The 24,522-nt window shown below is 35.0% G+C and overlaps 2 protein-coding genes across 6 annotated transcripts; one reads left to right on the forward strand and one right to left on the reverse strand.

The window, feature by feature from the left end:
- Nucleotides 1-468: 468 nt before the first annotated feature.
- On the reverse strand, nt 469-11,889 carry LOC117914205. 5 transcript variants are annotated; one of them, XM_034829460.1, is made up of 5 exons: nt 11,736-11,889; nt 5,214-5,311; nt 4,108-4,390; nt 3,827-3,943; nt 469-3,731 (listed from the first exon to the last, which is right to left on the reverse strand). In XM_034829460.1, the coding sequence occupies exons 2-5, from the start codon at nt 5,282-5,284 to the stop codon at nt 786-788; spliced, it is 3,417 nt and encodes a 1,138-aa protein (XP_034685351.1). In that variant the 5' UTR covers nt 5,285-5,311; nt 11,736-11,889; the 3' UTR covers nt 469-785. The 5 variants fall into 5 exon arrangements, with proteins under 5 accessions (XP_034685351.1, XP_034685342.1, XP_034685330.1 ...); XM_034829451.1 differs by having other exon boundaries at nt 4,108-4,399; XM_034829439.1 differs by having other exon boundaries at nt 4,108-4,411.
- Nucleotides 11,890-16,819: 4,930 nt separating this feature from the next.
- Nucleotides 16,820-24,384, forward strand: LOC117925434 (proteasome subunit alpha type-2-B). Its single transcript, XM_034844443.1, has 11 exons — nt 16,820-16,942; nt 17,024-17,100; nt 17,569-17,633; nt 18,631-18,677; nt 18,820-18,895; nt 20,075-20,142; nt 20,726-20,795; nt 22,042-22,127; nt 22,636-22,698; nt 23,296-23,361; nt 24,103-24,384. Exons 1-11 carry the CDS (start codon nt 16,902-16,904, stop codon nt 24,149-24,151), a joined length of 708 nt encoding a protein of 235 aa, XP_034700334.1. The 5' UTR covers nt 16,820-16,901; the 3' UTR covers nt 24,152-24,384.
- The last annotated feature ends 138 nt before the right edge of the window (nt 24,385-24,522 follow it).

A 24,522-nucleotide genomic window follows, 5' to 3' on the forward strand; every position in this document is an offset into this window, starting at 1 on the left:
TAAAAAACCAAAAACCATTTCCAAAAAACAATCACCTAATAGTGCCTAAGCTTCCTCTTTTCTTTTTTCTATTTTAAGGAACAAAAAATTATTTTTTATTTTCTGATTATTTCCTGTTTTTTTTTTTATTTTAAAAAACAAAGAACTCTTTTCAGAAAAACACTTACCTAATAGTGCCTAAGCTTCTCTTTTTTCTTTTTAGAGCCCAACATATTGATTATTTTATTTTATTTCATTTAGTTTTAGTTTGGAAAGAGCAATTTGTAGGGCAAGAGCCATAGAGCAATGCTCTTAACTAGTTCACCATAATACTATCACTCACCCTGCTCTCCTGCCAAAATGCCCTTATTTCATCCAACTTTTGTCACATCTTCCTCTGGACATCCACAAATCAAACCCATCTGCAAATTCATAGAAACAATCTCCACATCACCAAAATTAACTACCCTTAAGAGAGAGAATAACAGGTCAAGGTGAAAGAATATGAAGATTGCAGAAAGAGAGAATACTCTGTAGATGAGTAAACAGGTTTTGTCAAAAACATACATAAGGCCATTCAAAGCAGGCAGCATCAAAACACCAAAAGAATATCAGTTAATCCAAACTACAAGACCAATGATAAAAGGACAGACATGCCTGACCTTGACCTTTGAATGTTTATATATACTATCTTTGATTCTGAATTCTGATTGCCTGAACTAGTTTCTGTGAGTGTCTGGCTTTAAGCTTCTTTCACGTTCCCAACATTTTGAAGCTGACTCCATTTCATAATCTTTATCATTTTTTCAAGCGCTTTCCAATCCAGTTACACTTCCAGCATTTTCTTCACATATCTTGAGAGATGACTCTTGCACATTGGAGCAGCTCTCGGTGACATGATCCTGAGATAATCCATGCACCATGGATTCCTCGGCGATGGATTCATCTCTACAAGTAACTGAAAGGTTTGCCTCTTCAATTTTTGAACCTTCTTTCCCATTTTCACCTTCATTTTTAAGAGACAACCCTGAACCGCTTTCTTCTTTCCTCCCTCCTTCGCTGTCTGAACCACTTTTTGCTTCAGTGGAGATAGCTTCACAACCTGCTTGACAAGGTGCATGCAGCAAACCAGCTTGCTGCCCCACCTTTTTGTTTTCATGCTTTCTATCCGAAGCCTCACAACTTCCAGTATTATCTTTACTGAAAGAGCTTTCTTGAGATGATAGCTGTAGATTTGGAGTGTTTTCACCAATGACGTCTTTCTCATGAGAAGGCTCATTTTTACTGAAGTTTGGCCGGACTAGTTTTCTCCTCTTCTGATGAGCACCCAACAAGCCATTGCTCCCTGTACTTTCAACAAACCCCCCAGTCTTGATTTCATCCCTATTTTTCCCTGTCTCACTTCGCCTTTTGAAATGCACTGCTGGCTTGCCTTTGGTCCTTTCATGATCACTCTCTCCGTTGCCTAGAGTAGCATCCATGTTCTTCTGTATCGGTAATAATGTACATTGATCCCTCTCCATCTCACTGTAGACGGTTTTTAGTTTCTTATTCCTAATGTTTTCACCATTATCATGATGTCCAATTAATGGTTTAGACTTTCTCAATTTCTTTGCCCAGTGATAACTACTGTCATGCAACATGTCGATGAGTTCATCCACTGATGTTTCCACATTATGTTCATTGTAGTCCACAGGGCTATCGTTGTCTTCTGCACACGCTTCAGCAGCAAAAGTCAAGCGAGAAAAGACACTATTTCTGCTCTTTTGATGAGCAGAATACATTCCTCTGATTTTTTTTCTTGACTGGAAGTCATGATCTGACATATTGTTTTCATGGAAGTTCAAGCTTTTTGCCTCTAGAGAACAAAGATCACCTTGAGAGTGGCATTGAACCTCATTTGACAGAGGAACATTGGCAGCATAAGCTTCACCATCCCCACCTTTCAGTAGTAGTTTATTTTTGTAGTGTGATGCTTCAGGATACCCATAATCATATGGAGTCTCCTCAATGGACCTGAAGGAATATGGAGCAGGGCCATCATTTTCACCCTTTAGGAGAGGCACAGGAAGTAAGGACTCTGCAAAGGATGAGCCTCTGTAACCTTCAAGATCAGAGAATTCTACAGCCTTGCTTTCAGAATATCCAGGCCCTGAGAATGGCATAGTGGTCCTATAGCAAGAACACTCGTAATCATCGGGAGTAAGTGAAGAAACACAATTCCCAAAGCCAGAAGTGATGTCCAAGCATCTGGTTACACCTCTGGACTCTGCATGAAATGGAGGTGATTTTTTTTTAGGTGAACGAAAAGCATTACCCAGAGAACTGCAGTGAGGACATTCTTGTACAGAATTAGAACTGTGATACAACCCACAAGATGGCAAGCCACTATAGTGAATAGTGGGTGTTCCAGATCTGTAAGGATCAGTACTTGTGGCAATTGTATCTTCACAAGATGTTCTTTGCTCTCTCAAGCAAAATGCTGATGATTCAAAATAAGGTTGAGCTGAGCTATTATCAGTTCCTTTAATTTGTTTGCCAGAATAATCCAACCTATTCAGGTTAGGCTTATATAAGTATTCAGTAGAGATGGCAGGCTCAATATTATTGTCCATTTGACGTTCATTTCCCACCCAATCACTTGTTGCAAACCTGTCCACATTAGTTACTCTTCTTGCTTCACCCAAAGAGTTCCTATAATACTCAGTCGGGAAGGCCATCCTAGGATCATCGTCCACCTGGAGTCGATTTCTTACTCTATTACTTACCATAAACCTGTTATCATCAACCACTCTTCTTGCATCACCCAAGGGGTTAACTGGGATCTCAGTTGAGATAGCTGGCCCAAGATCATTGTTGACCTGACCTTCATTCCCTATCCTATCACTTGTCATAAACCTCTCAGGATCAGGTCCTCTTCTAACTTCACCCAAAGAGTTGCCAAGGCACTCAACCGAGATGGCAGGCCCAAGATCATCATCCCCACTCTCAAGTTGATTTCCTGATCTACCACTCATTTCAAATCTGTCATCATTGGATAGTTTTAAAGAGTTTCTGGTGTATTCAGTTGAGATGACCGCACCAAGATCACTGTGAGCATTACATTCATTTCCAAACCAATCACTCGTTGAATGCCTGCCTACATAAGCCGTCCTTTCTTTGCCCAAAGATTTCTCACAGCGTTCAGTTGTCAAGACTGGCTTAAGATCATTGGGTTGTTTTAAAGGGTTTCTGATGTACCCCTGGGCAATATCAGGGTCCACATTATAATCTTTTTCAACCCAATCACTTGTTGGATACCTGCCATCATGGGATGCCCTTCTTTCTTTGCCCAAAGATTTCTCTCGGTATTCAGCTGTGATATGATCATTTCCTACTCTATCACTCGTTGTAAACCTGTCACTGTCAGGTATTTTAATTACTTCATCTTTCACGGTCGATATGAACAGCCCAATATCTCTTTCCAAAGCACGTTGACGTTCTCCCTGATCACTCACTGCAAAACTGGCTTCATCAGGAAATCTACTTATTTTACCCAAAGAATTCCCAGGGTACTCAGTCAAGATGGCTGGCCAAAGATCATTGTTCACTCCATGTACATTTTCTTCCCTATGACCAGTTATAGCATCTACTCTTCGAACTTTACCTAAAGAGCTCCTGACTGGTTTTGAGACATTACTTCTTCTGAGTTGTCTCTGAGGTTGTAGATCTTTCAACTTTTTAGAACTAAACAACAATAGAAGCCTGTGAACCTACACATTAGATAGAAATAGGAAGGGATAAGAACCTTTGAGGAAGCATATTCAGAGTTTCATCCAGGTTGACTTGAAGGGGGGTAAAAGCAGACCTGGTCTTTGGACAAACCAAAGTTGAACTTGTTTGCCGCAAAGTAGTTATCTCGAATAGCATCACTGAATTCATGCTCAGTCAGAGGAGTGCAATTCCAGATTGTTGTAATGCGAACCTGTACAGAAAAACCTATGAAACCAGAAATCATAAAACCCTGGGAGAACTCCTAAAAGCAGTATTACATGCTCCAACTCAAAGTTAATCACTAAAAAAACTTATCCTTAGTAAATAACAACAGAGAATGAACTAAAAAGCACAGTAAATCTTACAACTACACACCTGGGCAGAGAATCGTTTGCCAGATGAACAGAAAGCCTCGGGAACAATATCAATTGCACCATCTGTGCTTGCCTGGAATACGCCATGAAGTTCTCGCTTCTCATATTCAAATAAAAATAAAACCATTCCCACTTTGACATGTTTTACAAATCCAGCCTTAGAAAATGGAAGGCCGAATAGGTTCCGTCTAAGACATTCTTCCATTGTTTTCCTGTTTGACATGAAGATTGCACCACATTCGGGATCTGTGCTGCCATCCCCCATCAAATCCATTGATGCTCTTCTGAACATGCTACCAAATTCACTAATGATGATCATGATACCAGCAAAAAAAGGGGAAAAAAACCCAGGATGTAAATGGCTCTTCTATTTTCAGCAGATTGAATATTTTCATAGGTACCAAGACAATTTTATGATGGTGCCAGGTTCCAAATCCTAGATTTAAAGGGGAAAAACAACCAAAAACTCATTCCTCCAATAATATAAACATACATGATACGACACACACACAAAAGAAAAGAAAGAAGCATCTGCTCTAAACATGGTTCAAAGCATAATTTTTCAACAAACTCTAATAACCCAAATTTCCAAATGTCTACAAAGAAAAGCACTTGCTAAAATAAAAATTTCACTTTAATCCCATCTTCCGTATCCAAGTATTCACACAGTTGAGTTCTTCTTAATATGTTCCATTACTTTTCAAATAATTCAATTTCCTTATAAATCAACTAATATAAAATATCTGAACCCAACTTACATTTCTAAACCTTAAAAAATAATTAGTGTGTGTGACTATATTTCCTAATGATGGCCATGAATTTCCTTAAACTAGCATGATCCATCAAATGGTGGCCGGCCCCAATTTACTATATTCCTAATGTATGCCTAAATAGAAACCCATAAATCAAAAAATCAACAACTATATAGCTACATATATATTATACCTACATCTCTATTTATTTATTTATTTTCATAGGCAAGAAGAAAACAGCATGTATTAAGAGGCACCTAGCAACAATTGAGTTAATATTAAAAGAAAAACCTATCTCATAACTTTGTTCACAAGTCCCAATAGCTTTTTTTTTGCTATATCTAGAAAGCACTACCTTTTTTGGCTGCTTGACTCTCTTATCTTTGCTTTCTTTGCAGGATATCTCATCCTTCCCTGTGGTTCCATTCTCTTGTCAATACTATTTTATGTTTCCTATAAAAAAAGAGAGACAAAATGGAATAAGCACTGCCTTAAAGGAAAAAAAAAGCCAATCATAATCCAGAAAAGATGAGCAAAAAAATACATGCATCTAGCATTGATTTTCTCTAATGAATAGAAGAATGCATTACAACAAAAGATAAGGTGCATCTCATATCTATGAAAGATACATGCAACCTCAAGAGAAGCGATTTCACAAGATTAATAGTGATGCAGTCTCCAAAAATGTGTGACAGTATCCTTCTAAGTTCCATACTAATCAAAACCCAGTGTTAATAAGATCCCAATTTTTAAAATGAAAAGAGACCCATCCTCCAAAAATCAACACTATCATCTGCTTCCAAATACACCATACTCATCACAAGCCAGAAAAACTTAGTTTTAAAAGGCATGTCATGGATTATTAAGCCTTAAGCCAAGTCTTGAAAAGAATACTTTCACCAGCATTCTTAGAAGCACATGTACTATATGATGATGCATTAATGCACACAGAACTTCTGATGCAGAAGCCTATAAATTGAGCAAAAAGTCACTTAACAGTCTAATGACTGAAATGTTTTTTTGCAGAAGAAAAGGCAGGTGTAATTATTTTTTCAGTATTTTCAAGGCCTGAAATGAAGAAGCACAGTAAAATTTCAATGCAGATCTGAAGGCAGATAGACTAGAGAGAAATTGAGATCCACTCAGTTAAAGTGTTATCTTCTGTATTCAGAAATATAAGCCTATCTGTCATGAAAACTGTATTTTAGATATTAAATAGTTTATCAAGAACACTAGCAATTTTGAAGGGCAATAATTCAATAGTGGTTTCTTAAGGGTTTCAAGGTAATAGCATTGTTACAAGAATGATCAAAAGCCCAAAAAAGCATGATAAATAAAAATAACAACAATTTTTCAAAGTTGCTAAAAAAAAAAAAGAAGTTTAAGCAGAGATGAGTTTGTTCTCTCAGATGGATTTTGTTAAGAGTAAAAAAATTATGGATAAGAATTCTGCAACTAAAGCATGTACAAGAATAAGACTAACCAGAAACTAGTAGTGATTAAGCTTTACTTTGAAACATCACACAGCAATCTAGCATTACAGCTCTTAAATTATGTCCCCAAGTATCAACAGCAGGAAATGTATGAGAAGCAACATGCCTTCAGACAACAACTTAGTTCTGATTAATACAATTTCTCCAGGCAAATTTGGAGGTTTCATGTGGGATATCAACTGATCTCCATTTTTCATAATTTTAGGGGGAACTCTAGATCCGATGATAAATGACACCAAGAATCTTTGGTTTGTTTAGTCTCTTTTGAAGAGATAATGTAAATGATTCTAGTGAATGAAATTCAATGAAGGTGCATTAAACCTAAAATGAACTATTAATGAAAATGTGTATTTGAGGAAAAAAATATGTAGTTTTTAGCATACAATAGGACCATTACCTTTGCCAGTCTTCTAATCCATTGAATTAACAAAGCAAGCAGGGGAAAGATATATTAAGGTTCCATTTATATATTGGGAACTGTGAGGCAAAAGATAAAGGATGAGAAAAAGTAAATGATTGCAAATGCAATACTCATTGCTAACGAGGCTATTGACTCATTGATGAAAAGCATTGATTATGGATTAATTTGTAAGCTTGATATTGTGAAAGTTTATGATCATATTAATAGGGACTAGCTCTCAATTTTAAAAAAGAGGGGTTTTGCGGAGAAGTGGATCCATTGGATTACATGTTGCATTTCTACAATAAGGTATCTTTTCTTGTTAATGGCACTTTATCGGGCTTTTTTCAAAGCTCTCAAGGATTGAGGTAAGGGAACCCTCCCTCACCCTATTTATTTGTGATTTGCCATGAAGGCTCTCAATTGTTTGCTCAAAAGGGCTAAAGTTAGAGGTTTCTTATCGGGTTGGCGAGTGAATAGCAAAGGTGGAAAAGGGGTGGAAGTTTCTCATCTATTGTTAGGAGATGATACTTTAGTCTTTTGAGAGCCTTCTCAAAACCTATTGACTAATCTAAACTAGTTGTTCATATGGTTTGAGGCCATTTCAAGGCTAAAAATCAATTTAGAAAAGAGTGAGCTAATTCCAATAGGAAGGGTTGAGAACTTAAAAAGAGTTCGCTCTGGAGTTTGGTTGCAAGGTGGGTGCACTTTCATCTTCTTACCTAGGTCTTGTTTTAGGTGTTCCTTTTAAGTCTGTGGCATTATGAAATGGAGTGGGCGATAGTTTTCACAAAAGATTAGCCATGTGTAAAAGACAGTAATCTCCAAAGGTGGCAGGCTTATCCTGATTTGAAGCACTTTACCTAGCATACCTATCTATTTTATGTCTTTCTTTTGCATTCCAAAGACAATCATGTTGAGGTCAGAGCAAATTCAAAGAGATTCCATATTGGAATGAGGGGCTTTTAAGCAGAAACCACATTTAGTAAGGTGGGCTACTGTTTGTTCAGATAAAAGTAAAAGCGGTCCAAAGGTTAGGAATCTCTCAACGCTTAACAAAGCCCTTCTTTGTAAATGGAATTGGCATTATGCTAAGGATAGAGGGGCTCTTTAGAAGCAAGTTATTAGTGAAAAGTATGGGGAAGAAGGAAAGTGGTGCTCCCGTAAAGTGTGAGAAGGTACGTGGTAGCATTATGGAAAGTCAATAGAAATGATTGAAATCTTTTGACTAATAGAGTTACCTTCTCAATTGGTAATGGCAAAAAAATGAGATTTTGGAAGGACAAATGGCTTGGCGACATGCCATTGTGTACTATTTTTCCTTTTTTACTTGCTATTATTGTTTCAAAAGAGGATTAGGTGGCGGATGTTTGGAACTTGTCAGATGAAGGGGGTTGTTGGGCCCCTCACTTCTCTAGGCTCCTAAATGATTAGGAGGTGGAAATTATGGAGCAATTCCTTACAAGCTTGTAAGGGAGGAGGGGTGTGCAAGGAAGAGGAAGATAATGTGATCAGGACAAAATCAAAGAATGGTTCGGCCTTGGAGTCGAGAAGTCTAGATTCTTTTTTGACAAGTGTTATTTAGAATTCTTGGGTGCTACTAAAGGTTGGCTTTTTTGCTTGGGAGGCTACTCGGAAAAAAGTTTTAACCTTGAATCATTTAAAAAGGAGATAAGGGTATTTGGAAAGCACATATTTCCTTTGTCATTTAGATGAAGAATTCATCAAGCTCATCCTTATCCATTGAGTCGAGACAAGGGATTTATGGCATTTGTTGTTTTCCCTATTTGGCATGTCTTGGATGCTTCCCTCTTCGGTTAAAGGACACTATTACGTTGACATGGCTCTTCATGGAAAAAAAAAAAAAAGGTGGCAAGCTACTCCCTTATACTTATTCTGGACAATTTGGAAGGAAAGAAATAGTAAATTGTTTGAAAAAGAGGAGCATTTCGTTCAAGGGTTGAAACACTCTTTTGTCGTAATCAATGGAATTGGTCTAAGTTGTTTATAGTTTTTTATTCTCCCTCTATGGTAAATTTTGTTAACCGGTTAGGCTTTAATTAAAGGGGGTGATTTTTTTGTTGTCCCTCTATTCTTTTGACGTCAATGGGAAGTATGTACCTTGCGACGCTTTGTTAGCATTTCTTTTTATAATATTCTCTTGCTTCACCCAAAAAAAAAAGATATTTTTGAGCTCCAAACAAGACAAAAGCTCTATTCCTTTCCTAATAAATCCTAATGAGAAAAAAAATTATTATTATTTTTAAAAATAATCCACTCAACTTAGCCTAGTGCAATTACTTAGGTTTATTGAGTTGAACTGTTCATTTCACTTCCAAATGGGAAGAAAATATTCTCCTACAAAACCAAGAATAAAATTTAGATGAAATGGAACATGGAATAAGCAACATCCATAGGTTCATTCCAGTAAATGACATTCCAAGGAAAACCCCAAAAGAGGTTACACCCCTTGTATGGTAAGGGGAACTCAAAATTGATCCCCTATGGCATATGTTTAAACTCATCATTCATTAATTTCTACATATCCCAGTTCACCTTCAAATAGTAAACAATGAAAATGCATCATGATGACAGCCCAGTTCAAGTCAACCAAATTCATACTTGGACTTATATAGAATGTACTCTATCTAAAAATTTAAACCATAACATCTCACATAAGAAAAGGTGAAAAAAAGAAAGGAAAAAAAAAATAAAAGAAAGACAGCAGCATGCCTGATTAGAAGTATTGCACAGACATACTATTCAGAGGAAATCCAGAATACATGTTAATGCAGATTTGAGCACAACTTTTATCCTAGAAATCAACCAGGCTTCAAATCAAAAAAAGATGAGGCACTAAGGCACAAAACAGAAATTCTAATCAACAGCGCAACTATAAAACTATTAGGCAATGCCAATTTTCTAAAGTAGAAATTGAATGCAGAATCTGTGTCTTAAAAGAATAGAAGAATATTCTCAACACAGATACAGATACCAAACCGTTGGCTCTCACTATTCAAATCCGCAAAAGCTACCTTAAGAGCCGATCCAAGCCTCAATAAGAAAAGAAAAAAGGAAAAAAATATCACAATAACAATGCAGAATGATTCAATCAATTACAAACAAAAATATAAACACAAAAAACCCTACAAACAACAAAACAAAATCAAGAGGAGAGTCCAAGAACTCAACCTGTAGTTTATTGATTTGGTCCAAAAAAGATCAGATTCTAGAGAGAGACGGGGAATGGAGAAAGATTGAGCAAAGTGGAGAAAAGGCAAAGATGGTAGGTGATTGTGATTGCGGTGGAAGCAGAAACCTCTGAAAATGGTAACCGCCCCACTCTTCTCATTTATATATAGACAGAGACAGTGCAACAGGAGCACTTTTGGATTTTCACCTTGATGACTGCCAAGATTTTTCTACATCAGAAAGGTCAATATAAAAATAAGCAGTTGTGAATTTTAATTTTAATTGTTGGATTTAGAGAAGAGATTCAGTATATAGTTTATTATTTGTCTAATCTTTAAGTGAGTGAATCCACATATGGATAAATTAATTATAAAAGAGAGTGTCAATTCTTTTATGTTCAAACCCGCAACAGATCATCCCTTTCATCAGATTTTTCTTTTAGGAACAGCCAACTTAATCTTTGATTACATTAAATTAAGCACTGCTCAATATAATCTCCTTTTGCGTATCAAAAAAAGCATCATAAGTAAAATTTGACCTTCACGGCCACTCTATTCTGATTCTTGGACAGTTTAAGAGAACTCAACATCAATTCCATATGTCTAAACTCATCATCAATCAATTTCTAAACATCCAGTTCACCTTCAAATAGGCAGACCAGTAAAAATACATCCTTTGATGATTCAGCCACTAAATCTACCTTTGGAGTCCAATAGCATCAACTTTATTTTAGATTTGAAACATGACACATAAATAAATAAAACTATAACAACGAAATATAACATGCCTGCTTTCAAATACTGAAAGAAATAATATTCAGAGAAAACCAATAATCCATGTCAATAAGGATTTGAGCTCTGAATCAAAAAGATAACGCTAGTAACACACAGAAATAGAGGTTTTGATCAACAACACAGTACAGAAGTATCAAGCATCGCCACTTTCCAAATTGGAAAATCAAATCCATGTTAATAAGGATTCAGCCACCAAATTTCCCTTTGGTCCAATAGCATCAACTTTATTTTAGATTTGAAACGTGACACATAAATAAATAAAACTATAACAACGAAAAATAACATGCCTGCTTTCAAATACTGAAAGAAACAATATTCAGAGAAAATCAATAATCCGTGTCAATAAGGATTTGAGCTCTGAATCAAAAGATAACGCTAGTAACACACAGAAATAGAGGTTTTGATCAACAACACAGTACAGAAGTATCAAGCATCGCCACTTTCTAAAGTGGAAATCCATGTTAATAAGGATTCATCCACCAAATCTACTTTTGGAGTCCAATAGCATCAACTTTATTTCAGATTTGAAACATGACACATAAATAAATAAAACTATAACAACGAAATATGACATGCCTGCTTTCAAATACTGAGAGATATAATATTCAAAGAAGATCAATAATCCATGTTAATAAGGATTTGAGCAACGCTAGTAACACACAGAGATAGAGGTTTTGATCAACAACACAGAATAGAAGTATCAAGCATCGCCACTTTCTAAAGTGGGAAATCAAATCCAGAGTCTCTTTATAAGAATAAAACAATATTCGCAAACGGGCGTACAGGTTTCAAACTGTTCTCTGTCGCTATTCAAATCTGCAGAAGCTGCCTTAAAGCCGATGCAAAATCGCAGAAACAGATATAAAGGGAAAGAAAAAGAAAAAAAAACAACCGCAATACCAATGCAGACGGATTGAATCGATCCAAACAAAAAAAAAAAAGGAAACCCTATATAATAAAAAACAAAATCCAGGTGATAGAATCCACCAAATCCGAACCTGCCACTTCTTTATTTGCTCCCCAGAAGATCGGATATTCTAGAGAAAGGAAGAAAGGATAGAGAGAGATTGAACGAAGGGAAGACAGACGGCCATCATCGGTAGGTGACAATGATGGAGACGTTGATGAGTGTTGCAGCACAGACGTCTGAAAACGGCAACCATTTTGCACCGCACTCCCCATCTATATGTAAGAAATCCACATGTAAGCAATGGCGGTGGGATAGGGGTAATTTTGGGTTTTTGCCTCGATGGCCACCAAGATTGTGCCACGTCATAGATGAATATTCAATATTTATTTGTGATTTTCAAGTGAGCGAATCCATTTGATTTGGTTGAAAAAAAAAAAACTGGTGGGAGAAGGCGCCCATACATTTTTAATATTTTATGTTTAAAATGCGACGGCTCGACGGGCTCGCCCCTTTTCTTGAGATCTTGTTTGGGCCCGCCTCTGCTGCAGACTTCATTTTTGGTTTTGGTGGTAAAATTTTTGACTTTTTTCATTGCCGCGTCTCCATTTTGACTAATTTGATTTGAAGAAAAGGACTCTCTTGAAAACCTTCTTGAGAAAAACCCATGCTGACTCTGGCTTTAGCAAAAATAAGGATCAAGCCTGACCTTCATCAGGGAAGAAAAGACAGGCTAATCACCGATCAACATATTTCATATATATATATAATTTGATCATAGTGCCAAGCCCAAAACCTAATCTTATCATAATTTAATATTTTTCTTTAATTGAATGATTTAAATTTGGTCCTACACTTTCAACCAATACATTTAACAAATTTAATGAGTACGAAATTGATATTCTATAATTTTTCTAAAACTAATCGGGACATTATAATTGTGTTTGGTAACTATTTAAAAAAAAAACTAGTTTTTGGTTTTCCAAAACTATAAAAAAAAAAATTGATAATAAAAAATATAAAATTGAATATTTTTATATAATATTTTTTAGTTATTTTGGGATGGTTGTTTTAAAAATAAGAATATAGAAAATGGTTAAAATTTTAAAATTGTAGATAAATTTTTTTTTTTAAATATAAAAAATAAGTTAAAAATATATCAAGTTTTCAAACAAATGTTTGTTTTACAAAATATAAAAAACGGGTTTTAAAAATTGTTTCCAAAATTTTGTTTCTTATAACTATTTTAAAAAACAATTAACTTGGTAATTGTTTTTTAAAATAGTCATAAAAAATAGTTTTAAATTTTTATTTTATAATATTTTGTATAACAAAAGTCTATTTGAAAACCTGAATTTTAAAATTTTATTTTTATATTTAATATTTTATTTTTAATTATTCTATATAATTTTTTATACATTCGTATAATTATTTTTTAAAACAACTAGAAAAAAATCTTATCTCATTTCTATTTTTAAAAATAAGAAACAATTTTCTAACTTTCAAAATGTTTTTTTGTTTTTATTTTAAATAATTAAAAACTATTATTAAAAATAACTGTCAAATATATCATTACTGAACAAAAATATATGTCTCCTAATCAACATGACTAATTTGGATTTTTCACATTGTGAATTTAATATTCATGAAAGTGAATTTAAATTAATTTATAATTTACCATGCAATATACCAAAATCGACATTTATAAATGGTAACTTTGACTTTTATTTTAAAAAAAACTAAAACTAATATCGATATTATTTGTAGACCCCCATTTGGGATTCATTATACCTCATTTTTCCTACAGCTCATCTTTGCAGGTGGAAGGCTCTCAAGGTGCCGCATGCTGTCTCCTAATTGATTGGTAAAGAATCACAATAATGCTTTTGAAGAAGCAACTAAAAGGTGACACCTGGCAAGGATTTTGCAGGAGCGTATTATTTCTGTTATGGAGAGGGCCAGTTGCCAGAAGTGGGGGACCTATTTTCTTCAAGCTAACTACATGAAACACAGGCTAGAGCAGCTGACCGGGGCCATGGTGGTGGACGGTAGAGGAGAGGCCCAGGCGAAGTCGGAGAGAGCAGGAAAATAGCTTGTTAGTTCGATCCAGGTATGATTTTCGCACTATTTTGTACATTCTCAAGAGATCTATCCTATTTCTTGATAGTTTCTGGGTTTTATTTGTTGGTTTGCTGTGGACATCAAGAGCCACAAGATGGTTTTGGTTGAATGTGATTATCTGCCCATATATGCTCTATTTTGGTCCTCTTTGATGCTCTCGTTTTTTTTTTTTCCCCTTGTAAATGGCCCATGTGCATGGAGAAAAGTTTAACTTGTCAAAGCAAAGGCTTCATGTTCTCATGATGAATAACATGGTTAGCACATGCCTACGCCTTCTTCACTGTTCGCGTCAGCCATACCCATTTCTTCACTCAAGCTTGCAGGAATCAAACATCCTCCACCACACCCATTTTCCTCTCATTCATTCTCCATCCCACTCCCTCACTTACATGGAGTCTCACGGGTGCATGTTATCCTTCACTCCTTCACATACCCATTAAAACCACTCACCCAAGCCTCCATATCCATACAACCCATACCCATCCTTCATGCTACTCATAACCATGTTCTACCATACCCATGTGTACACCCATTTAACCATACCATCAAACCCGTTTCTCTCTCTAAACCTTCACCTACCTGTGGGATCCTCCCTAAAAAATGTCACGTGGCTCTCTCTCCCTTGCACACGCAGATGGTCCCCCTTGCGACGCGCGACATAGCTCATTCCACCCGGGGAGGAATTCCGTCCGGCCGATGTTCCACCTTCTCCGGATATCTCACATCCGGAATTCTGTCCGGCAGACATTCAATCTTCTCCGGATATCTCACACTCGGAATTCTGTCCGGTCGACGTTCCACCTTCTCCAGATATTTCACATCTGGCGCCTGACGCTGGATGGGAGAGGAGAGCGATTCAACTTCCCCCGTCAGACATGTCCGGATCCTCTGATAGCGTTTACCTGGAGAGCATCCGCAACCGACAATTCAGATTCCCCAAACAGCTTGGCTCGTCAGACACTCGCGATTCGCCGAATCCATTTTCGCCCGCAATAAAAAAGCAAGCTCCGATAATACTGACGACCAAGTCTCCTGAACTGTCACTCATCTTTAATGCAAGATAGATTGGGCTTTGGTGGGGGCCCCACACGCGTGATTTTATGATCCATTGGTGGATTGATTGATTTGATTGCTATATGTGATTGATTTATACTATTCTATGATACACACACGATTATTTTGTGTTCAATTGCTAACATTTGTTTTCATTGAAGTAAACTAGTTCACCACTCGGTACATTATTTGCCTCTCCTGTTCATTCAATTATTTTGTTTTGAGTGATATTCATTCAGCATTCATGCTTGATTAATTAATTACCATGATTGCTCCATTTTATTAGTAGAGACCCATTTTTAGGGACTTAAAAGGGTGCTACGGTTTTTACCGTACCTTCCTGATAAGTAACTTGACCCCCGAACCCGATCCGGTTTTTCGTAAATCACCTTTTCTAAAATAAGGAGTCACACTTAGGGTTTTCTTTCTTATTTTGTTTACCCTTTAAAAATAAAACAAAAATAAGTGGCGACTCCAAGTCATTTTTTTAATAAATAAAATCATTTTTAAAAATAAAAATCGAGTTCATCGTCGAATGAAAAACGCATGAGCCGAAATACGAGGTCCACAGGTAACTTTGACTTTTATTTAAAAAAAAAACTAAAAGGTATTATTAATTTCCAATTTGCTCCATGGTGTACTATAATCGATACTTATGAATAGTGATTTTAACTTTTATAGTCCATGCTCTTTAATAAGAATACAATTTGATTTTTTTCCTTTTTAAGTTTTTCTTCAAATGCATTTTATAACTAAAAAGGAAAAAAGAAATACAAATCAAAAGCTCTTATTTGATTTACGCAAAAGATCATATATAATTAAATCTATTTAATTTTGTGTACATTTGCAAATATTTTGTTCTTCATATCAAAAAAAGAAAAAAAAATCAAAATTGTTAATAAATGGTAAAAACTACTTTGTTTTATCGTTTATTTCCCTTATTTTTATTATATTATATTATTTTTATTTTCTTTTATATTTCATAATTTTTTTTTAAGAAGTAAAAAAACACATGTTCAATTTAGGGATGATAATGGGACAAATAGATGACCCATTTCAATATCGTATAATTTACCTAATTTATTTAAAATAATTTTTATTATTGTTTCATTTTAAAATTTAAATGAGATGTGATGGGTATGATTATTTAATTTTTTTATATTTTGTTAAAAAATAATTTTTATTTTTTTTAATTATATTAAAATAAATATATTTTATAAATAATCAAAATATTATATATATTTTTATAAATTACTTAATTGAAAGTTATTTTTTTTTTTATTAATATATATAAATAAAAAATAAAAATAATTAATTTTATATATAATCATGAGACAAGGTATTACTTAAACTGTCCCAAGTTTTTTAAACTTTTTAAAACTTACCCATAATTTATTTATTTGTCCAGAGTAAAAAAAAAAAAAATCTAATCCGTTATCATATATAATTTTATAGTTATTTTTATCTACCTTTCTACATAACTTTCCCCATTTATAATAAAGTCATTTTCAATTCAAATTTTAGAAATTTAATATATTTCGATTTGTTTGGAATTTGTTGTGATATTTTTAAAATTTTAATTAAATAGTTTTTGGGTGGGAGGTGTGTTTTACACAAAGAATTTAAAAAATAAAAATAAAATTAGTAGTCACAACTCACAAGAATTTCATTAAATAGCGACAGCCAAAAGCACCACCAAAGGTTGGCAAGGTTGGCAAGACGTGACGTGACGTGACTGTTATTATTACCTGTCCTATTACCTGTCCTCATCACGTTGTGGGTCACCCATATGCATCTTTGTTGCCACGTGGCTCACTCATCCGGATCCGTTCCACCCACCCTTCGGCCACGGGCCAACGGGTGAGCAATAGATGGCCCAAGTGATAAACAGGCCCAAGCCCAATTCCTTTCCCCCAAACGGATTTCATGGGCTTTATTCAAGCCCAAAGACTGAAGCCCATAATTCTCTTCTTCTCCAGCAAGAAACCTAAAACCATTTTCTTCTCCATCTCAGTTCCAAAACGCCAAGTTTCAGTCCCTTTTCTCTCTACTTTCCTTCTCTAGATTTTCTCTGTAAACAAACATGGGAGACAGTCAATACTCATTCTCCCTCACCACTTTCAGGTAAGTAATTTATTCACTAGATTCACATGCAGAGACTCATATTTTCGATCTTCTCACATCTCTATGTGTGTCACGAGACAGTCCTTCGGGAAAGCTTGTTCAGATCGAGCATGCATTGACCGCCGTTGGCTCAGGCCAAACATCTCTAGGGATCAAAGGTATATTCGCCATTTTTATTGGTTTCTTGGAAACTTCTTTTAAAAATAAAAATAAAAATTGGAATTCTTTTTTATGTAATGGTCTTATTCATTTTGTTATAATTCTCTAGAAATTTTGGATTCGTTTTTGGTTTGTGGTTTGGGCAATCCGAGTTAACCCTCTGCTTGGTTACTGAGAAAATCAGGAAAAGGAGAGGAAATGAGGTTTTGAATTTCATAGTTTTAATTTTCTTTTTAAGGGTCTTAAAGAAGTACAATCCTAATTTTGAACTTCTTTTGTTATTCTTTCTGTTTTCTTTGCTACTTACCATAGAGCAAGTCACGAATAGATCGCAATACTTAGCTTGTTTATGCTGCTTCTGTATTTTAATGTGGCATAATGGTTTTGATTTGTTCTCAAATTTGGTCATATTTGGAGTTCATCTTGTCCCATTACCAATTGACTAATACTTTAGCCTGTTACTGCAGCTGCCAATGGTGTTGTTATTGCAACTGAGAAGAAACTACCTTCTATCTTGGTGGATGAGGCATCGGTGAGTCAATTGTGGACTAAGTTTTTGATGATTTGTATTTTTTTTTTTCTCACTTTTTCTGGGTATAACTTTTTGGATGAATGGCTTCCTAGCACTTCATTAAATTTGCAGCAGCTCATAGTTCTCTGAGGAAAATGATTTGGTCCTACTTCTTCCAGGCCAATAAGTTTTATATTTCTATCAGTTATAACTCTTATATTGAAAATCCTACTTGCCTTATTAATGGTCATGTTGCTAGGATGCTTAATGAAGAAAAAGGATCAGGATGTAGCAGGTCAAGTTGCCATTTGTCTCATATAGTTCAAAGTATTCATTATTTGAAACAATTAGACATTTGAACAAACACCTTGTCTAATATAAACAATAATTTGAGTATGGTTGGCTCTATATAGTAGTCAGATGCTCTATAGTCAATGTTATTGAGTTCATTTGCATATTTGTGTTTCCAGATGCTTTCAAAATCATGTACATACAATTTTGACCATCTGAGATTTATGTACACTATCTGTTCCCTGCTTCATGCAATTCCTCATGATTGTTGTTTTGTGGTGTATTGTTTTTTATTTTTTATGTTTATGATGGTTTATTTTCCTTGTGGTGGGGAGAATTTTTATCCACTGAACATTGTGGATCATGTGGTTATGTCAATTTATGCTTTCCATTTGATTGTTTATTCACTTATGACAACCCAAAGTTTGTGCAATATTGCGTTTAATAAGTTGCGTTGTTCCTGATGATGTGTGTATTCTACACAAATGAACACCAGGAAATTGATTTGAGTTGATTTAAAACTGAAAAAGATCCATATTTAAATCTTTATTTTTCTCTTCTTATGTTGTAAGCATCTCCTTCCTTTAAAAACTTGCAGTTTTATGTCTAACACACACTATTGGTTTAGTATGTCATAGTGGCAGCAGTTTGTCTTATTTTTCCACCAAAATTTCACCAATCACCTGAATTTGTGACCCTTAACGACATCTGTTATATTTGATTTCAGGTCCAAAAGATACAGGTTTTGACACCAAATATTGGAGTTGTCTACAGGTTTGATCTTTGTGCTGCCTCTTAGTTATTAGGGAGATTAAGTATTTAATGTTTATGTTTCCCTGCTTGTGGTGTTTCACACATTAACTTGATCCTAATCTGCATGTTTTAATTTTTATCAATGTTGTTTTATTTTTTGCAGCGGCATGGGTCCTGATTCTCGAGTTTTGGTTCGAAAGAGTAGGAAGCAGGCAGAGCAGTATCACAGGCTATATAAGGTATATTATTTTTTATTTTATTTTTTCCACTGGCTGTTTCTATAATTCGTGATGTGATGTATGTTTAATGGTTAATTTCTAAGTTTATCATCAGTATGGCTTAAGCCTTGCTCAACTGATTGGATTAAAAAAATATTTTTTATTTATTAAGTAAAAGAAAAGAGGGAAGAATGGAGTGACATGGCAAAGGCAACCAGGAATCTTAATTGCCAGAGGTCTGTGGTCCAATCAGTTAAACATGTATCTACTTGTTTTAGAAGCTTCTTGAGCATTTTTTCTCTCTTTCCAAAATGTAAAATTTTCTTTTACTTCTGCAGACATGCATTACTTTCTTTGTTTAGATTGTGATGATGTCTTCGTGATCGTTGTGGATGATAATGTTATTTTATGATCTGATATAGGAGCATAGGTTGAGACATTCCAAATTGATTTACTGAACATTTCTTTTTGTCCTTGAACTCTGGGTCAAGAAAAAAATATCTATGAATATTGGGCTGTATTTGGGTTTCCACAGGATCAACTGATCAAGGCACTCCCTACAACTTTGCCCATGACTATTATTGAGTTTTTATAGGATTAAAACATTCTGTACAACTTAGCGCACAGTTGTCAGGCTCTGAAAAGATTATGTATGGGTGGTTGCCTTGGGTGGTGAATTAAAATATTTAGGACATCAGACGATGACCATATTAATAGACTGAAACTTTTCATGATTGAACCTTTTAAGAACTAGACTAATAGATGCAAAAGTCAAATAGGATTTGAATTCTGGTAACTAGAATTTTTCGAAGCAGCTAATAGAATGGTTTACAACATAATAGCAAACTTTTAATTGAATTCAGAGTAAGAGATTTTTTAAATTCTAAAATTTCCTGAAGAATCCCAAATACAAATAGAAAAGCCAATTGCTCTTGAGGTACCCATACAAATATTAATACTTCCTATCTTAAAGAGACTCCCAATTGTCCTGATTTCCTTGTCTTTTTCAAGATGCTCTGGTTCATAGTTACTTGCAATTGGTTGGTTGTGTGTTTTGATTTTATTTCCTTTATTGGATCAACATGGTCAAGGAGATGAGAAGGAACTTCTACCTAATTATGGAGTGTCCTTTTTCAATCATATACATGCTTTTGTCCCTTGCAAAAGGTATTAACTTGATTGCAAATATCATGATTGTAGGAATCAATCCCTGTCACGCAACTTGTGAGGGAGACTGCAGCTGTTATGCAGGAGTTCACTCAATCTGGGTAACCACCATCTCATTAGTATGATGATTAATTAGCTGCAATCATTTCCTGATTAGTGTCTAAAGAGAGATACATGATTTTAGGGGAGCTTGAAAGATCAAAGGTTATATTCAAATAACCTCAGTATTCAATGTCTAACCAGTGGCTTCTATAGTTGCACTATTCTGTGCTTATCTGTAATTTTTTCTTTATTGATTGCTTAGAGCTGGGAGACCTATGTTAGGCTGGCTTCAGACTATTTTGGACTTTAATGTGAAACTGGTGATTTTTAAAGTAGCAACTTTTTGCACCAAACTGTAGTTTGTTTAATTGATTGATTACCATCTCAGTAGGTGTTTGTAATGTTCTCATTTCCAGAAAAAGACTAAATTGCGTGCTTTAGGCAATATGAGTCACAAAAAGACGCTACTGTAAATATCCTTATCCAAACATAACTTGATCTTCATACGAGTCGCTCTAGATCTTGGATCTTCACACAATTTGATTTTAAGCAATGCATAAACCTCTGAATTACAGAAGCATATAGAAAAGCTCAATTATTTAAATGAAGTTTGATATCTTTTCTTTCTTCTTATTCCTATAGTGGTGTAAGGCCCTTTGGAGTATCACTGTTGGTTGCTGGTTTTGATGACAATGGTCCACAATTGTACCAGGTACTCAAATTTTAAGTTTGAGTTATTAAGCATTTTATTAATATACTATTTAATGTTCTTACCTTTTCAAATGCATTTAATGGATTGGTGGGTTGGGCAATTTCCAATCCTCTTGACTTCAATCTAACCTATTGGCAACTCCAGAATAGGTTTTTTCCTCTGATACCCGGAAGCAGAACATGGGTTCATGCCCCCCCGAAATAGTTGGGCTTAAGGCTTTGTTTAGCTGAAATGAGTAGTTCTTTAGTTTGATCCACCACCTTTGTTATCAACCCTAGATTGTTGTGCTTTCAATTTCCATATGAACAATACTTACTTTCAGGGATTTGGTAGATTCTATTATTTGAGTGGCAATGGAGAAAAGATGTGACTTGTTTGATTCTTAATCCTAGGAAAAAAGTAACAGTTTTACCTTTTTCTTTCTTTTCATTTTCTATATGAGCATTTACATTCTTTGTTTCCTATATTATGGTTAGTGTTGGATTGCATGACATACATTGTGGGCCCAAATCTTACAAGCTTAAACTTTTAGGAAAATTGGTAGTTCAACATGGTATTAGAGCCTCATTTGATAGGAGATCATGTGTTCAAATGTCACTACCATATATTTATATCCCCAACTTATTAACCCCTAAAGAGTCTGGTTGTGGTTGTTGGCCTACGGGCTTCTGTGTCTCTCCATGTGCAAATATGGGGTTGCACATGAGGGAGGGTGTTAGAGTGCATGATATACATTGTGGGGCTAAATACTACATTAGGAAGATTGGTAGTTCAACAGTTAGATTGATGAACTTATCTAAATTTCTCTTTCTTTGGATGTTGGCATGCTTTTCTTTCTTTTCCTTCTACCTTGCCATCTCTTATCATATGGATATCTGTATTGCGAACTGTGCATTAGGGTTTCTTTACATTTTTTGGGCAAATTGTTTTGGGTTTGATACGGTCATCAGCCCATCTACAACTGTAGGATCCTTTGTTGCAATTTGTAGAATAATTTTGAAATCTGTTTGGAATCAATGAGTCACTTTGGTACTGATAGAAATGCAGAAAAGACCCAACAGTTATCTTTAAAAAACTACCTGATTCAGATTTCTTGGTGAAAAGACATAGTGGATAAGGTTCAATTGCCCAGCAAGCTCTTGTAGTCATTATTATAAGTTTTGAGTCTGTTTTTTTACCCTATCCTGCATTAGTATAATGCTACAAATTTCTGCTAATATTCATTTACTTATTTATATGCCTCTAGGTGGATCCATCAGGTTCATATTTCTCATGGAAAGCCTCTGCAATGGGGAAGAATGTCTCAAATGCAAAGACATTTCTCGAGAAGAGGTATTTAAATCAGAATTTGGTTGCTGTGTCTTTTTAAAATGATATCAAGCAGCAGCCTATCTTTATTGTGTTTGATACTTTTGCAACAACAATTTTTTTAAGGCTCTTCGAATTGCCACATTGCTAGGATTATGTGGCTGCATCTTGAAGTTCTATTATAAGCCTTATGTTTCATACTCAACTTTCTATGGGAAATGAAGGGCAAGGCTCGTGTTCACCTTGAGTTTTCTGATTTTTTAGTTTCCTATAAAAAATTATAATAAATTGGATTGGTAATTTATGTGTAGGATGCACTTTCAACTTTGCCAGGGCTTGAACTTAATCCATGTGATTTTTATTTTTTTTAATTTATTTCTGCATTTTGGTAATAACTTCTGTTCACTATTGTAACTTTGATTCCCTTCTTTCTTTTCCTTTCCCTTTCCCTTCTTTTTTAACATTCAATTTCGTTTCCCTCTCTTTGATCTTAACTTAGGAGGAGAATTGAATATGTTCCTTTTCCATGTAGGTACACTGATGATATGGAACTTGATGATGCTGTCCACACGGCTATTTTGACACTCAAGGAGGGGTATATGCATCTTAAACTTCTTTTCTTTTAAATTTCAGCTAACAAATGTTTGAAAACTATCAAAAGGCACATCAAGAAGCTTTGAACTTATCTGTTGTTCATTCTGCATTTAGTTGCTTAGTGAATTTTCTTCTTGAAAGAAATTCAGTTGAGTGATTTACTAACGTATAATTTTACTCATTCTTTGAGTAAGAGGGTTCTGCATCCTGGATTGCTAGAGGGACTTCCCTGGCCAAAAAGGATGCCTAGTATGGCTGACTAAATCAGAGTTTTTGAGAACTTCAAATTGTGTTCAAAATTTGTATGAGATATTAAAATGCACAAAATGTTCTCTGAATAGAATCATTAAACTCATCACAACTGAGGCTATCACTGGATAGTCTCATTGCCGTGCTATGAGCTTTTTCCTTTCATTAGCACAATTTGGGCTCATGATTCATGCATACACCATGGTGAAATGATCTGTTTCTTTCTTTTGGATTATAAGATAATATATTTCTTGTTTATGGCCTGTGCCACATCAGCCCTTGCAGGTTTACTTATGATGTTGCATTTCGTTCTCTTTAGTTATATGCTGAGTTTCATAAATTTGTGCAGATTTGAAGGGCAAATCTCTAGCAAAAACATTGAGATTGGTATTATAGGCACTGACAGAAAATTCAGGCAAGTTTTGTTTTCATTTTCTCATTAAGCTTGCTGGTTGTCTTATGCCTATGAGACCCAGAACATTGACCTAGGTTAAGTCCAAAATGATTTGAAAGTTTTCTTTTGGCTCAAATCCTCAGATCTGCAAATTTTCTTTTCTAGTTTTAAATCAGATGATTATATTAACTCTTTCTCTCTCTCTCTCTCTCTCTCTCTCTCTGTGGCCTTTGCTCTGCAACAAAACTCTTTTAGTTACATTCTGCTGAAATTAAGAATAATGCTTTGTTTTTATTTTTTTTCAGGTGCTTTCTTTTAAGAATAAATAAACAAAATTATAGTTCTTGATGCAAAAAGAGACGGAAAAGAAAAAACGCTTGCCATTAAATGCTCAAACCACTCTTAAAATTTCATTAACCTTTTTCCTCATTAGATATGCCTGATGTTATTCACACACAACCATAGAGTGCAAATTCTTGAATGAAAAATAGTCCTCACTTTTCCTTAGTGTTTTTGGATCCAAATTTCATTGCTTGCCATTAAATGGTTTGAGAACTTTTCATCGATGTTGCTAGCATTTCTCAAATTTACATGTGAAAATTCCAATTTACAACATGCAATTCCAAGCTGGCAACAGATTTCATCATTCATTATTCCTGACTTGTTTATAAGATGTTCATGATTAGTTTCTGAATTCTGAACACATCTTTCCGATTATTTTTTATACTTCTGACTGAGTTTTCTTCTGTTGCATTGTTGCAGGGTCTTGACACCAGCTGAAATTGATGACTATTTGGCTGAAGTGGAGTAGTAGCTTGCCCTGTTTCCATAAAACACTTCGAAGAAAAGGAAAACAAAATTTATGATTCTGGTTTATTATGTTGCATGGACTTTTGTTTGTGGTGCCCACCTTGCTGTTCAGCAGGAAAAGGCAATTTGATGTAAGATTAATGAACGTGCTGTGAATTAAGGATTTATTTGAAACCTACCCAGAACGGTGAAGCAAACAAATATTCAAGATTTTAACCCTCATTTTAACTCTTACAAGTGGAAACTACCACTGTTCTAAATTTGCTATTTCTAATTTATACTTAACGTATGAGTTAGGCTAGCTCCCTCTGGGAAGAAAACTTGAGTTTGACGGCAGGTTATGAGCCCTACTGAGAGTGTGCCCCAGTGCCT

The sequence above is a fragment of the Vitis riparia genome, chromosome 1, assembly GCF_004353265.1.
Source record: "Vitis riparia cultivar Riparia Gloire de Montpellier isolate 1030 chromosome 1, EGFV_Vit.rip_1.0, whole genome shotgun sequence".
NCBI lineage: Eukaryota > Viridiplantae > Streptophyta > Magnoliopsida > Vitales > Vitaceae > Vitis > Vitis riparia.

Bases quoted from the DNA above. Each gene is read 5' to 3' on its own strand.
- LOC117925434 (XM_034844443.1), top strand. From the start codon at position 16,902: ATGGGAGACAGTCAATACTCATTCTCCCTCACCACTTTCAG. The intron at 18,678-18,819 runs GTTTGATCTTTG...TATTTTTTGCAG, and splicing joins AATATTGGAGTTGTCTACAG to CGGCATGGGTCCTGATTCTC. The intron at 23,362-24,102 runs GCAAGTTTTGTT...GCATTGTTGCAG, and splicing joins GGCACTGACAGAAAATTCAG to GGTCTTGACACCAGCTGAAA.
- LOC117914205 (XM_034829439.1), bottom strand. From the start codon at position 5,284: ATGGAACCACAGGGAAGGATGAGATATCCTGCAAAGAAAGCAAAGATA. The intron at 4,412-5,213 runs GTAGTGCTTTCT...GATCATCATTAG, and splicing joins GAGTCAAGCAGCCAAAAAAG to TGAATTTGGTAGCATGTTCA. The intron at 3,732-3,826 runs GTCTGCTTTTAC...TCTAATGTGTAG, and splicing joins TTGGTTTGTCCAAAGACCAG to GTTCACAGGCTTCTATTGTT.